Here is a 13,397-nt window from a genome sequence, read left to right on the forward strand (position 1 = left end):
CCACGTAACCAATGTACATTCGTTTATTATTTGCTCTCTCGGCAGACATGCAATAGGTGAGGGGTAAAAATCCCATCAGCAATCATGCATCTTGAATCCCCATTATACTGAAAGTTCTGTAACAGATGTATGTATGCCCAAAGCCTGTGACTTGGAAACTCCAAGCCATGGGCTTTGGGCATAACTTGAGTCATAGCTTAATAAAGTAAATTGCACAGGTTTTAGTTGTAGAGCTTATGCAATTTAAAAATAGGTATATATAGCCATGCTACTATCACCTAATTCAAAATAAATAACACTTTCATCACCCCAGAAATTTCTTTTGGGCCCCTTCCCAGTCAGCTGTGTCACCTCCTTGTGGAGGTAATCATAATCTGACTTCTGTCACATAGATCATAGCTTCATTTGTTTGCTGACATGTAATTATCTAAATTACAGATGCCATATATACCATAGTTTATTTTCCTACTCTTGATAAGGCATTTTTAGTTATGAATTAAGTGGCTGTGAACATTATTATACATGGTTTTGGTTTGCTTTTGGCAAACATTCATTTCTCTTGGCTGTACTAGGGATACAATTGCTGGGTCATAAAGTAGGCATGTGTTTAGCACTAACGTATTGCCAAATGCTTTCACAAAGGAGTTGAAACAATTTACACATCAGCCTTGGTAGCAAGTCCCAGTTTTACATACTTTCTAACATTTGACTTTCTGGTCTGTGGCTCTCCTTGTGAGGGTTTAGTTGCTTGGCTGTTCATCACAAGCCTGGACATACAGGAAGGTCTGTCCTCTCACTGTCCTTCTTCTCGATTGTCGTGGCTGTTTTTCCATATAACTTCAGACTCAGTTTATCCATTTAAGCATACACCCACAGCCTCCAGCAGTTTTGATTGGGATTGTATTGCATGTATCTATATACCTCTGAGAAAGCTGACATGCTCACGATATTGAGTATTCTTATTCGTGGACATGGACTGTCTTCTCCAGTTATTTACATTTCCTCCCTGCAGAGTTCGTCATCTGTACCGTAGAGGTTGTGTGCAGTTCCCATGGAGATGGAGTCCCTCTCCAGGGTTGCTCTTTGTATTTTGTACCTCTTGTTTCATCTAGGATTGTTTCCCTTCAGCCGGGCATGTCTGTTGGCAGTGAATTCTCTCAGATGGTGTTTGTTTGAGGGTGACTTTAATTTATTCACAATTTTGAAGATCTGCTTGACAGGTTTTGTTTGTTTCATAACTCTAAGAATGTTCTTTCTTCGTCTTCTGATCCCCAGAGGCCCCACTTTATTTATCCCCAATAAAGCCAACCATTATTCTTGGTGTGGGGCTCTCCTACTGGCCACGTGTCTTTTCAGTCTGGCTGCTTTTAAGGTTGTATCTTTCTCTCAGTTGTGGACGTTTAAAGATGGTGTGCCTAAATGCTGTTTCCATTTGACATTCATTGAATCCTCACATCTATAGGTTGATGAGTTTCATCAGATTTGAAAAATTCTTAGCTTTTCCCCCCCCTAATTGCTTCTTTCACATGTTCCCTTTCTCCACTCTTTCCAGATTCCAGTGAGTAAATTTTAGACCCTTGGATGTTGTTAGGTGTTGAGTTGCCTCTGACTCATAGTGATTGTGTAACACGACCAAACACCATCTGGCCCCGTGTCATTCTCATGGTTGTGGTAGTTGAGCCCTTTGTGGCAGCTACGGTATCAGTTCACCTCCGGAGGGTCTTCCTGTTTTGTACTGCTCCCCGACCAAGCTCCGTGTCCTTTTCCTGGAACTAATCCCTCCCGAAAACACGTCCCGACTCCGAGAGATGGCGTCTCCCACCCTCACTTCTAGGGAACACTCCCAAGACGGATAGGTTTATCTGTCTGACCGTGCATGGTGCTTTCGAGTTTCTTCGCCACTGTAATCCAAGTGCAGCCCTTCTTCCTCAGTGTCCCTCAGTTCCGACCGGCTCTCACACGCGTGGGCGGGCATTGAAAATACGGTGGCGTGACTTAGACGCACCCCAGTCTTCTTCAACGCGGTATCTTTGCTCCTCAACACTTGTAAAAATTCTGGTGCAGCAGGTTTTCCCAGTGTAATATGTCATAGGGTTTCTAGATTATTGCCTCCATGGTTGTAGATTGTGGTTACAAGCAAAATGCAATCCTGGGAATCTTCGATCTTCTCTCCGTTTATCATAATGTGACTGACCGATGAGGTTGTCACTTGTGAGGATTTCTGTTTTCTTTACCTTGAGTTGTAAGTCAGACTGAGAGCGGGAGTCTATCTTCAGCAGTGACTGCTTCAAGTCCCCTTCCAAAGTGTCCCTCAGTCTCTGATGTTCCATTCTTTTCATGTATTGGTGTTTTTTATTTTTCTCCGTGTATCTATCAGATATTTAGCTATTTTCCAATGTATTAGCCATGTTTCTGCCTATGTTAGTCTTATTTAAAGCCTATCCAGGGAGTTCTTTTCCTTTATTAATCATTTCATTGAGGGCTCTTATAACAATCCATACATCGATTGTATCGAACACATTTGTACATATGTTGCCATCAACCTTTTGAAAACATTTTCTTTCTGCTTGAGGCCTTGGTATCTGCTACCCTCCCCCCTGCAGTGAGTTCTTGAATTAAGATAATTGTGTTTTCAGTTCTGTAATGTCCATTGACATTGTCTACTGTCTGTTATTTATTTTTATTTTTTATAATTAAATCTGTGGAAATAGTTTATCTTTTCATTCATTTTGTCTATAATTTTCTCTATTAAAAAACACATGCTATTTTGAACAAGTTTTCCCCTACAAATAGTGTATCTGGATCCTCTGCTTCTATGATCTGTTTTATCTCTTAGCCTTTGGTTGCTTTGTAACGTCTTTGCCTGCATGTGTTTTTGCTTGTTTTTAATGGTGTGCTTACCATCAGGGGTGAGAAGTTTTAGGTTCTGCATTGTATGAGGGGGCTTCAGGAGTTCATGGGAAATGTAATGGAAGAATGGAGAATGTAAACTTTCTTGTGGAGCATCCTGATCTTTTGTGTTTGTTCTGGATCGTAAGCTTTTGCCCTCCCTCCCAGGCTGCAATTCTCACTCCGTTTGTAGGTTCAGCCTAATGCCAGGGTGTTCACCGGGGCTCTTCTTTGATTGACTTAGAGCTTCAGCGTCTCTCTCGCCTGCATGCCCTCTGAACTTCTGCTCGGTTCTCGTCCACGTCATGCCTCTTCTCTGTTACTCTGCCCAGAATCTGGCCCTGCTTATAAAAATCTTAGGAGTGTTTCATGCAGCGATTTGGTGCTTCTTCATTTGAGTTCTCTTCTCTCCAGTACCCTGGCCCTGGAATCTCTGTTTCCTTAGAGTCTCTAAACTTCATTCTGTCTCCTGTATCTGAAAGCTGCTCCTCTCGATGGGCTTACACTTTTCCCTGTGGGTGTGGAAACTGCCCATCGGAAGCGGTCAGGGTGAATGTGAGGCAAGTGACCTACATGCTTCCTTGGTGAAGGATCATGGCTTTGCTGGCTGTTTGTCAGCACCGGAAGCAATTGTTTTATCTATTTTCTCTAGCTTTCATATATTTAGTGGAAAGTAAATCAGTTACTTGATCTAGCCTGGAACTGGAATTCAATAATGGTTTAATTTTACTAAATGTAGGAGAAACCATTTTACTAAATGGCTTCTAGAAAAACAGATGTATAAACCATGGTCCCTGCTTTCAGATAGCCCATAATCTCCTAATGCAGTCATTCTCTAACTGCTGAGAAACATTGACGCAGAATTGGGGTGCTCTGTCATTAAAATTGCAGAGGGGGTCTCTTTCCCTAATTTACTTATAATTACGTTTTGCTCACTGGTGTGTTGTTGCTGTTATCTTTTGGGGTCCGTCCGTGAACTGTGCTCTTGAGTTTATTTTAGAGAAGCTTTCCAGATTTTACTTACCCTGAAGGTAGTGTGGTTATTGACAACGTCCTCCAGAACACATAAAGGCCTTCCAGTGACTATGCTCCTTGGGCAAGTCTTCGTCACAGTGGCAGAGTAGCGAGATGCTCTTCCAGTCATTGCTGGGAGCGTGGAAAATGTCGTGGGAAAGTTCACCATAGTTCGTTCCTAGGGGTGCCAGCATGAGGGACTCTGAGGGAATATTTTGTATTTGCATTGGGTCTCATGGTATTTAGTATTACATCTCGTCTGTTGCCGCTGATTGTATTTTGGGTGGGAGCACAGTAAAAGATTGCATCCTGGGTATTTAAATTAGGATGCCTTTGCAATTAATTACAGGCTTCTAATTCTTCATCTGAAATCAAAGACCTATTGGAACAGAAAAGCAAGTTGACCAAAGAAGTGGCTGAACTTCAGCGACAGCTTCAACTAGAAGTCAAGGTATGTGATTCCTGCCCCCTTTACAGTGTTTTTTCCCATTCCTGCCTTGGTTAACCAGGCTATTCTATTAAGCACATGGCGGCATTCAGGTGAAGTGAAGACTGGGTAAGTCCGTATACATTTGTCTGCGGCTGTCCAGAGTGCTCTTGATTTCTGTGAGAAGCGGAGGCCGAGAGGGGCCATTAACTTGGACAGAACAAAAGCAGAGCTGTTGGACCCAGGACCCAGGTCAACAGAACATGAAATGTATGTGAACCGTCTGAGCTAAGTAATAGAAATAGCAGCATGAGGCTTAGCTGTGTTTGTCTTACATACTACATGCCCATTAAATATTTAATAATCCTCTGGTCGCGAACTCTTAGGCCCTAATTGTGTCGTTTGATTAGATTGTTTAATAGTACGAGTGTGAAGGCCCGGCATTCAGAAGGCTGCCAGAAGCCCGAGTTCAGAAGTAAGCAGGCTTTTGTGGATTGAATTAACGTGCAGTGAAGGTACTTTAAAAGCACGCTTATTCCTCTTAGAACCAACAGGCCATCAAAGAGGAGAGAGAGCGAATGGGAGCAGCGTTAGCAGCGCTGCAGAGCCAGCACGCACAGCAGGTGGAGGTGAACTCGGGGCTGCAGCAGCGGCTGGAGAAGAGCGAGGAGGAGCTCTGCAAAACCCTGGAGGAGTAAGTGCACGTGGAGCAGAGCCTCCGTGGCCGTCGAGCACTGCCCAGCCTCCCAAGTGTTTATAGTTGAGCCTCCTGACCCTACCTCTCCCCTCTCCAGCCCTTACGAAATTGTGAAACAGGTACGCGTCAGCAGGGTGGTTAATTGTTGAAAAAGAATTCTGCGTCCACTCTGAAGTGCGTCTTGCCAGGTGTTAGTTCATAGAGTGGATGGCGTGGCAGGTCAGCGAGGAGCAGAGAGTCTTGAGCGGTGATTCCTGAAGCCTGAGATTTCAAGGATCTTGGGGCACAGCCTCCCCAAGCAAAGCACATGTGGTGTGGCCTCCAGAATCCTCTGCCTTCTGAGTTTTATCACACGCCCAGGGTTGATGCATCTTTTGAACCTGGAGAGGGGAAAGCCACATTCCAGCGTCCCCTTCTTAGTGCCGTATTAAAATTTGTGACAGAAAGATCTAAAACCAAGGGTCCAAATGCACAGTACCGTGAAGAGAGAAGTTTTAAGTGAAGGTTGAACAGGAAGGAGATCTAGAAGGGCATACAAGACAAACAGGATATTATAATGAGGGGGGAAAAGCATGTGAATGCACTTGTACTTGTTAATACAGTGTTTGCTTTTTAAAATATTCATGGAAGCTAGTTCAGAAAAGAGGTTGGTAAGGAAAGCAAATAAAGAACTGCCGGTGTAGTGAGACTTTACAGAAGAGAGGAATGGAAGGCTTGTAAGTTTGGTGTAGCACGGAGCCTAGAAAACTTTTTCTGTAAGAGGCCAGATAAATAACTTAGGACTCGTGAACCCTATCATCCTTGTCACCTCTGCTGCTGGATTGTGACAACAGTTGGCAGCCATGTTTAAGTGAACGGGGCTGGATGTGCAGACACCGGCTGCAGGTGGGATTGCCCCTGGCTGATGCTCCTGGTCTAGAGTGCTGGGTGGGGGTGGTGAGGACAGAATTGACTTGAGTCCAAATCATATTTTAAGAATTATATTCTTTTTGGTCAATTCTTCATGGTCGATGTCCCAAATTCTAGTGCCTTATGATCTACTTTCAGGGAATAAATGCCCCCTGTATAACCTCATTAGTATATGCACTTCATTGGTTTCATTTCTCTCTCTTTTTTTAAATCATTTTATTAGGGGCTCATACAACTCTTACCACAATCCATACATACATCAATTGTGTAAAGCGCATTTGTACAGTCATTGCCCTCATCATTCTCAAAACATTTCCTCTCCACTTAAGCCCCCGGCATTAGGTCCTCATTTTTCCTCTCCCTCCCCGCTCCCCCCTCCCTTATGAGCCCTTGATAATTTATAAATTATTATTTTGTCATATCTTGCCCTGTCCGACGTCTCCCTTCACCCACTTTTCTGTTGTTCGTCCCCCAGGGAGGAGGTCACATATAGCTTCTTGTAATCGGTTCCCTATTTCCAACCCACCCTCCTTCTACCCTCCCAGTATCTCCACTCACACCACTGGTCCTGAAGGGATCATCCGTCCTGGATTCTCTGTATTTCCAGTTCCTATCTGTACCAGTGTACATCCTCTGGTCCAGCCAGACTTGCAAGGTAGAATTCGTGTCATGGTAGTGGGAGCGGGGAGGAAACATTTAGGACCTAAAGGAAAGTTGTATTTCAGGAACCTTGGTTTCTCCCCAGGTGCTCTTTCAGGTCAGATAGTTGCTTGTCGAGTACAAAACACAGCACTAGAGGGGTGGGCTTCTTGGGGCCGTCATTGACTTTACTTGACTCTTGAAAGTCTGAAGTCCGACTGGCTGAAAACGAGCAGAGCTGGAGAAGCCTTTCTGATGAGCGTCCTTCCGCGCCAGGTTGTTCCAGGTGAAGATGGAACGAGAACAGCACCAGACCGAGATCAGGGATCTGCAGGACCAGCTCTCAGAGATGCACGACGAGCTGGACAGCGCCAAGCAGTCCGAGGACGGGGAGAAGGGGGCTCTGATTGAGGTAAGACAGGCTGTGGGTGGGGGGGTGGATCTGCTGATGGCAGACCTCACCTGCCTTCAGAGGACCGAATGGGTGGGAGGGCTCGGTGCTACTAGGCCTTTTCTGTTTGTGCGTTTGCTCTGTGCCTGCAGTTAGATTCTGCAGGACCACGCTGTGCAATAGTTTTACAGCATCTCATTTCCAATTTGCAACCATGTGGAAAAGTGGAAATGGTATATCAGCACTCACGGAGCCTCACCCAGATCAACAGTTGTCCACATTTTGCTCTGTTTATGCCACTTATTCATCTGTGCATCCAATTAATTCATCTACCTTTTATTTTAAGCAGTTTTATTGGCCCATAATTCACATTCTTCTATTTTGTTTGCTGACCATTTCAAAATAAGGACCAGTAATGCCATTTTCTGCATGTATCTTAGATGAAAAAAAAGGGGGGGGGGATTCTTTTATGCAGCCGCCATGCCCTTATCACACTGTATGTAATAGTTGTATAACCTGATCATTCAAATACCCAGTCCTTATCCTGGTTGTCATTTATAGTTTTACAACTCATCCCTGTCCCTAAACCAGGGTCCAATCAAGAACCACACTTTGCTTTCACGGTTAAACCCCAAATTTTATTATCTCATAGCCTGCCCTCCTCCAGCATTCTGATTACTGCTCTTCTTTCATCACATTGAACTCAGACAAGACCGGCCGGGGCTTCAGAATCCGGATTTGTCTGAGTGCTTCCTTGCGGTGTCTCTAATTCATTTGTCTATCCTTTGAATTTCTGATAAATTGGAAATTAGATCTAAACATCAGTGGAGTCAAGTTAAACTTGAAAAAAACTATAGAGGATATAGCATCCCTTTTAGGTGATGCTATTCATGTAAGAAATCTTTTAAAGACAGTAAGATTACAGTGGAGGAGGCGGCTAGTGTAAGTCCTGGTGGTGCAGCAGTGCAGCGCTCTGCTGCTCACTGGCAGACTGGTGGTTTGAACACACCCAGTGAGCTGTGAGAGAAAAGACCTGGTCATCTACTTCTGGGCCGGAGGACACCCTGTGGGCAGTTGTGCTCCGTCAGGTAGGGTTGCAGTGAGTTGACAGCCTACAATGTCGACATTATGTGAAGGCTCAAGTAGCGCCGATCCCAGGTTGTTATTTGCTTGATGCTTATCCCCTCCAGCACACTGAACCAGCTCCTTGAAGGCGGAGTCGCTGCCTGGCTGCGCCCTGTCTCTCCACAGCAGCTGCCACAGGGCCAGGGACGTGTCCAAACGGAAAGGAAAGAAACCAACCCCCGTACTTGGAGTCAATGTGGAGGACTCAGCAAATGTGTAGGGTGGAATAGGACCGCCTGGCCGGCTTTCCAAAGCTATGCGTCTGTATAGAAGCCAATCGCCACTTCCTCCCAGGCAGAGGCTGGGGTCAGGCTGCCAAGCTTTGGGTTAACAACTCAGTTCATTACCATTACGCCACCAGGGCTCCTTCTGGGATCGTGACACTAAGTAAATATTGGGGGCAGGGGAAGTGATAGAGATGCATCACAAGTGAATGAATGAATGAATAGTTCATCTACTAGGTTGCCCATCGACTTCTCCTATCTGCGCACGCCTTAAAGAACACGTAGCTCTTAGATGTCTATTCGAGTCAGTGGGCGTTTCTTCTCTGCATAGTGTTTGTTGTTTGTTAAAGACAGTTATTTTGCCTGACGTAGATTACTGGCCTCCCGAGGAGCTAGGTCTGTACACAGAAATGTTTAGCAAACAAGAATGTCGGGTTTGAATGTCTACGTATTTCTTCTCTCCTAGACAGAAAGTATAATCAAGGGTGGGAAAAAGAGATTTTTTCTCTCTGCATATACTTAGTTGTTTTGATATTTGTAATAAAACCTTACCACCAACTGTATTTTGAGCACACCAATGTTTGATACAGTTTGAAATTTATTTTTTTCACAAGCTCTGTTTATAAGAACAGCTCGATAAATAAATGATACACAAGTTAGACTAATGCTGTAGAAACAGCAGCAGCAGCGATGATCGAAAACACACACACACACACACACACACACACACACACACACACCTAAGGCACCTTCTTCATATTTCATTTTCTGTTTCTTTATCCGTTAGGGCTTTTAGGTCACTTCTTTGGTTCTTCGTGGAGATTAAGCGCTCCTGGCTCTTATGTCCCTCTAATGCATTTTATGGTTCAACTGTCTACTCTTCTCACCTGCTTCCTTGTTTAGTTTTGAAACGATGCCCCGGGCGGGGATCTTCGCGCCAGCTCCTTAGCTCTTCCTCCTCTTGACTTGGCAGGAGCTAAGGAGTGTGTGATTGTGGCCGCGCAGGTCTCGTGAATTTCCTTTTGCTCCCTTGTTGGGCGTGGGGACTCATTTTCTCCTCTTCCCTTCTCTTAGGCCTTTTCTCCCAAGAGGTGTTCTTCACCACAATATTTCTCTTTTTTATCAAATGGTTTGTATATGCTTGTGTATAAGCTGAGTTTTTCAGCACGTTTTAAAGGCAGTTTTTATAGTAAAATTTGGTGCCTCGATTGATATTTGGCTCGGCTTATACTTGAGTATGTGTAGTATTTATGAGACCAGGTATGAACACAGTTCATAGTGCTGTCTACTTTTCATAGATCAGAGACAAGGGACAAGATACTTTAGAGTGGGGTTCTGAAAATACATGTATTTAGTCACTAAGATCTTACTAAAATAATATAAAATGCAGTTTTAGAATTGAGAGGAGACCCAGTATTATTAACCTCTTAACAATTATTTTGAAACTTAGTTGTTTTCTGCCTGCTGCCCCATCCACCTTTCATTTATCCATCTCAACTACAGTGCTGGTTATCGTGCCCTTGCCATTTTGATAGCTGAGCATAAAGATGAGTCTATCAGAAACAGTTCTTTCCTTTTGCTGTATTTTATAGCGTTTGTTTTTTCACATTTTGCTTTCAAGATAAGGCAGAGCGTCTGAGCTATCCCTTGCATCGCTCCCTTGTCCTTCCTCTGTCACAATGATGAACAGCTGCTGTGCAGAGCCTTCAGTACATCAGTCCTTTTACATCTTTAGAAGACTGTCCTGTGGATAAGTCCCCACAAACGGTCATCTTCACAGACGGATTTCAGAGGATAAGGCAGTGGCACCTCCTGTGATTCCAATGTGAACACTTCTTTGATTCTGAAGTAGAGGGCTACCCTTTGCCTAGACATCCCATAGCCCTCGTAGTGTCTTCTATGAGCACTCTTTGACTTGGCTGTCTAGCTCCTCTCCTCTCGCTCTCTTCTACTAGCTCCCCAGTTGAAGAACATGCCATCTTCTTTCCCTTTGTGCCGAGCACTGGGCCATGCTAAAGAGAAAAAGAAAAGAAATTTAATTGCTTTTAAAATCTTACCACTCAAAAAGCAGGGCAAGGAGAGAACGCTTCCTAAAAGAACTCCACATAGTTCTTTGTTTTTCCAAACACAATATACTGGACATAACTGAACAAGATGAGTTAGTGAATCTTGGTCGCTAGGATATGGGTTTTCATACGCCTGATGTGTGTTCAGGCAGAGGGAACAGGAAACATCTTTTGTGAACAGTGTTTGATGTTGCTGACTTTCTGGTTTTTTTGCCTCTTCCTCTGAATGGGACCTGGAGCATCTTCTGTCCCTGCCTTTTTACAGTGTATGTTAAGTTAGGGACCTTCTGTGCCTAAGTAGGGCTCTCTCCACTGGAAAATCATCAGCAATTTCCATAAACTTTCCAGCCACATATAAAGCATTATCAGTGGCTTCTCCATTACTAACGAAACAGAACAGACTTCATCTCCTGTCACTTTCAGTTTATTCTGCCTATCTAATGAGACGCCGTCTGGAGGCATCTGATAACATCATTGTGATGGTCAACTTTTCCAGGGCATTTGGCTTAGAATTGCCTCTTGAGCACAATGAGCACTTCAGAACCCCTGCTTTGGAAGGTGTGGAAAAGCTTGAAGGCCCTTCACTAGGTATATTTCATTTTCATGAGCTGCCTGCTAGGATTTCATCTGTTGTTCAGTAACCTCAGGCCATTATTTTGGAGGATAGTAAAGTAATAGTGAGAGAGAATAAGATAGTTTAAAAGAAAAAAAAGAATGAAAAAACTGAAGAAAAATCAAGATAGTAGAAAACCCTCTATTTTCTTAGGGTAAGTTACTGATAAGATGATTTGTATTTTTAGTTAAATCTGTGTCCCAGTGGATGGGGCATCACGCACGCACACACGCACACAGACTTCATAAAGCTCATGGAAAATTTTTATTATCATAATGCAAATTACCAAAAAGTTGTAGAACGATTTTCCAGCATGGACTCCTTTTTCTCCATTTGCATGCATAACAGTCACGGGAGAAACACAAGCCGTCGCTAAATGGCATGGTGATGACATGTTCTGAGACTCAGATGTCCTTTCTGATGGAAGTCTAGGGCTGCAGGCTGGCTTCCCTTCCTCAGAGACTTGTAGTGATCTGTCCCTGGCATTTGTCAAGATGCAAATCCTTCCATATCACTAAAATATTTCCTATTGTTCTAGGGATAGGTTGTGCTAAGAAATGAAGTATCTCAAATAGTGTGAGTTTGAAATTTGGCAGCTACACTATTAAACATTTGACGAGTTTGAGTAAGATAGGAACTAAAACATGTTTGTCACCAACTGTGTTCTGTTACCTTCTGGAAGAATGATCACGTTTCCTCAGGCAGCTATGGTTTTGATAGAAAAGACTTAACTTACGCTTTAATGATCATGGGCCAGAAAGAGGGCCTGTAGAACTTCAGGGTGCGCTCCTGCAGAGAGGGTATGATTAGAATTTTCCTCATTTGCCGTGGAACAATAGCTGTTGATAGGTGGTATGTGAAACAAAGCTTTCTGCTGCAGACAAGTAGGTTTGGCAAACTGTTTTCTTCATATATTCTTGGCAAATCTCCAAGGGAGAAATGTCACAGTATTTTCCAAATCTTATTTGATGTCAGAGCCTCCTGTTCCAGAACGTGTGTGAAGGAACTCTTGTCTGGGTGTCTTAGGCTGTGTTCTTTAGAGACGCACAACCAGTAAAGTTTCTATGTCTATGGAGATAGAGGCTTCTGTCAAAGAACTAGAGACACGGGCAGGTTCCCAGTCCAGATGTCAGATGCCTTCTTCAGGATGCATGTAGGTGAACTCAAGATCGGCAGAGATGACAGGCTGCAGAGGTGAATGAATCTAAGGTCAGAGAGAGACAAGATGACAGGATCAGTCGGTCCTACAGCAGGCCACTGGCTGAAGGCCAAAGAACCAGAGGTGGACCAGCCAGATATGGGATCCAGACCCAGCAAAAAACATGCTAGCTTTTCCACAGCATCCATTTATATTGGAAGCAGGCCACACTCTCCAGAAGATGTCACCATGTAGGATTACTCGGTCTTTCCTGCCAGACCACTGAGACTCCTGGCCTGGCCGAGTTGACAGAGAACCTTAGCTGTCACACTGGGTGTTCTAACTGTGTTGGTTTGTGTTAGGTGGCTCAGGACTACAGGGGATGTCAGCAACTACCCTTGTGATCGGAGGGGACAGAGAACACATTGCTTTCCTCACTCTTTCACTCACCTCACACGGCTGGCCCATTTGATTCATGTGTTAGTATTACACATTCTCTTTTCAATATTAGCATGGCTTTACAGGTGCCTTTGACCTTTGCCTTTTAATGCTGGAACTCCGGAATCTTCCTCCAGTTCCTGACTCTTTAGGCAAACAGTCTGGTCAGGCATCATTGCTTTCGTTTTAACAAAGGTGGGTCTCCAAACAGGTATTGTCAGCCAAACACAGGACTTTGTCCTTTTTTGCCAAAGTGTCAAAGAGTATAATTGTTTCTCCTTGGCCTTTCTTGAGCGATGACTCTTGTTAGGGTTAGAGACACCATTTGATTGAGAGTGGGCATCAGTTTCGGATCTGAGTCTGAAATGTTGGCTCTACCCTTTAACAGCGCTGTCATCTTGGGCAAGTTCACATCTCTGAGCTTCAGCTTCCTTTATGAACAGAAATAATAATAATCCTCTCAGAGTTTGGGAAATGCTTAGCATCATTCTTATTATGTATTAAGTACCAAACACTCATCAGTTTTCTTCTTTCTTTTTTTAAAAAATCATTTTATTGGAGGCTCCTACAACTTTTATCACAGTCTATACATCCATCATGTACATTTGTACATTTGTTGATATCATTCTCAAAACATTTGCTTTCTACTTGAGCCCTTGGTATCAGCTCCTCATTTTTACCTCTCCCTCCCTGCCCCGTCCCTCACAAACCCGTGGTAATTTGTTGTTATTATTTTGTTATGTCTTACACTGTCTGACGTCTCCCTTCACCCACTTTTCTGTTGTCCGTCCCCCAGGGAGGGGGTTATATGTAGATCCTTGTAATTG

General features: G+C 43.8%; 1 protein-coding gene across 5 annotated transcripts in view; it reads left to right on the forward strand.

Moving 5' to 3' along the window:
• Nucleotides 1-13,397, forward strand: part of CGNL1 (cingulin like 1) — a 111,421-nt gene that overhangs the window by 8,983 nt on the left and 89,041 nt on the right. For all 5 annotated transcript variants that reach the window (XM_045286481.1, XM_045286483.1, XM_045286482.1 and 2 more), the window contains exons 4-6: nucleotides 4,253-4,354; nucleotides 4,876-5,024; nucleotides 6,852-6,987. In XM_045286481.1, the coding sequence (XP_045142416.1) occupies nucleotides 4,253-4,354; nucleotides 4,876-5,024; nucleotides 6,852-6,987 (387 nt within the window). The remainder of the gene's footprint in view (nucleotides 1-4,252; nucleotides 4,355-4,875; nucleotides 5,025-6,851; nucleotides 6,988-13,397) is intronic.

This window comes from Echinops telfairi, unplaced genomic scaffold (genome assembly GCF_000313985.2).
Source record: "Echinops telfairi isolate 266 unplaced genomic scaffold, ASM31398v2 ScPeMD7_8;HRSCAF=38, whole genome shotgun sequence".
Taxonomy (NCBI): Eukaryota; Metazoa; Chordata; class Mammalia; order Afrosoricida; family Tenrecidae; genus Echinops; species Echinops telfairi.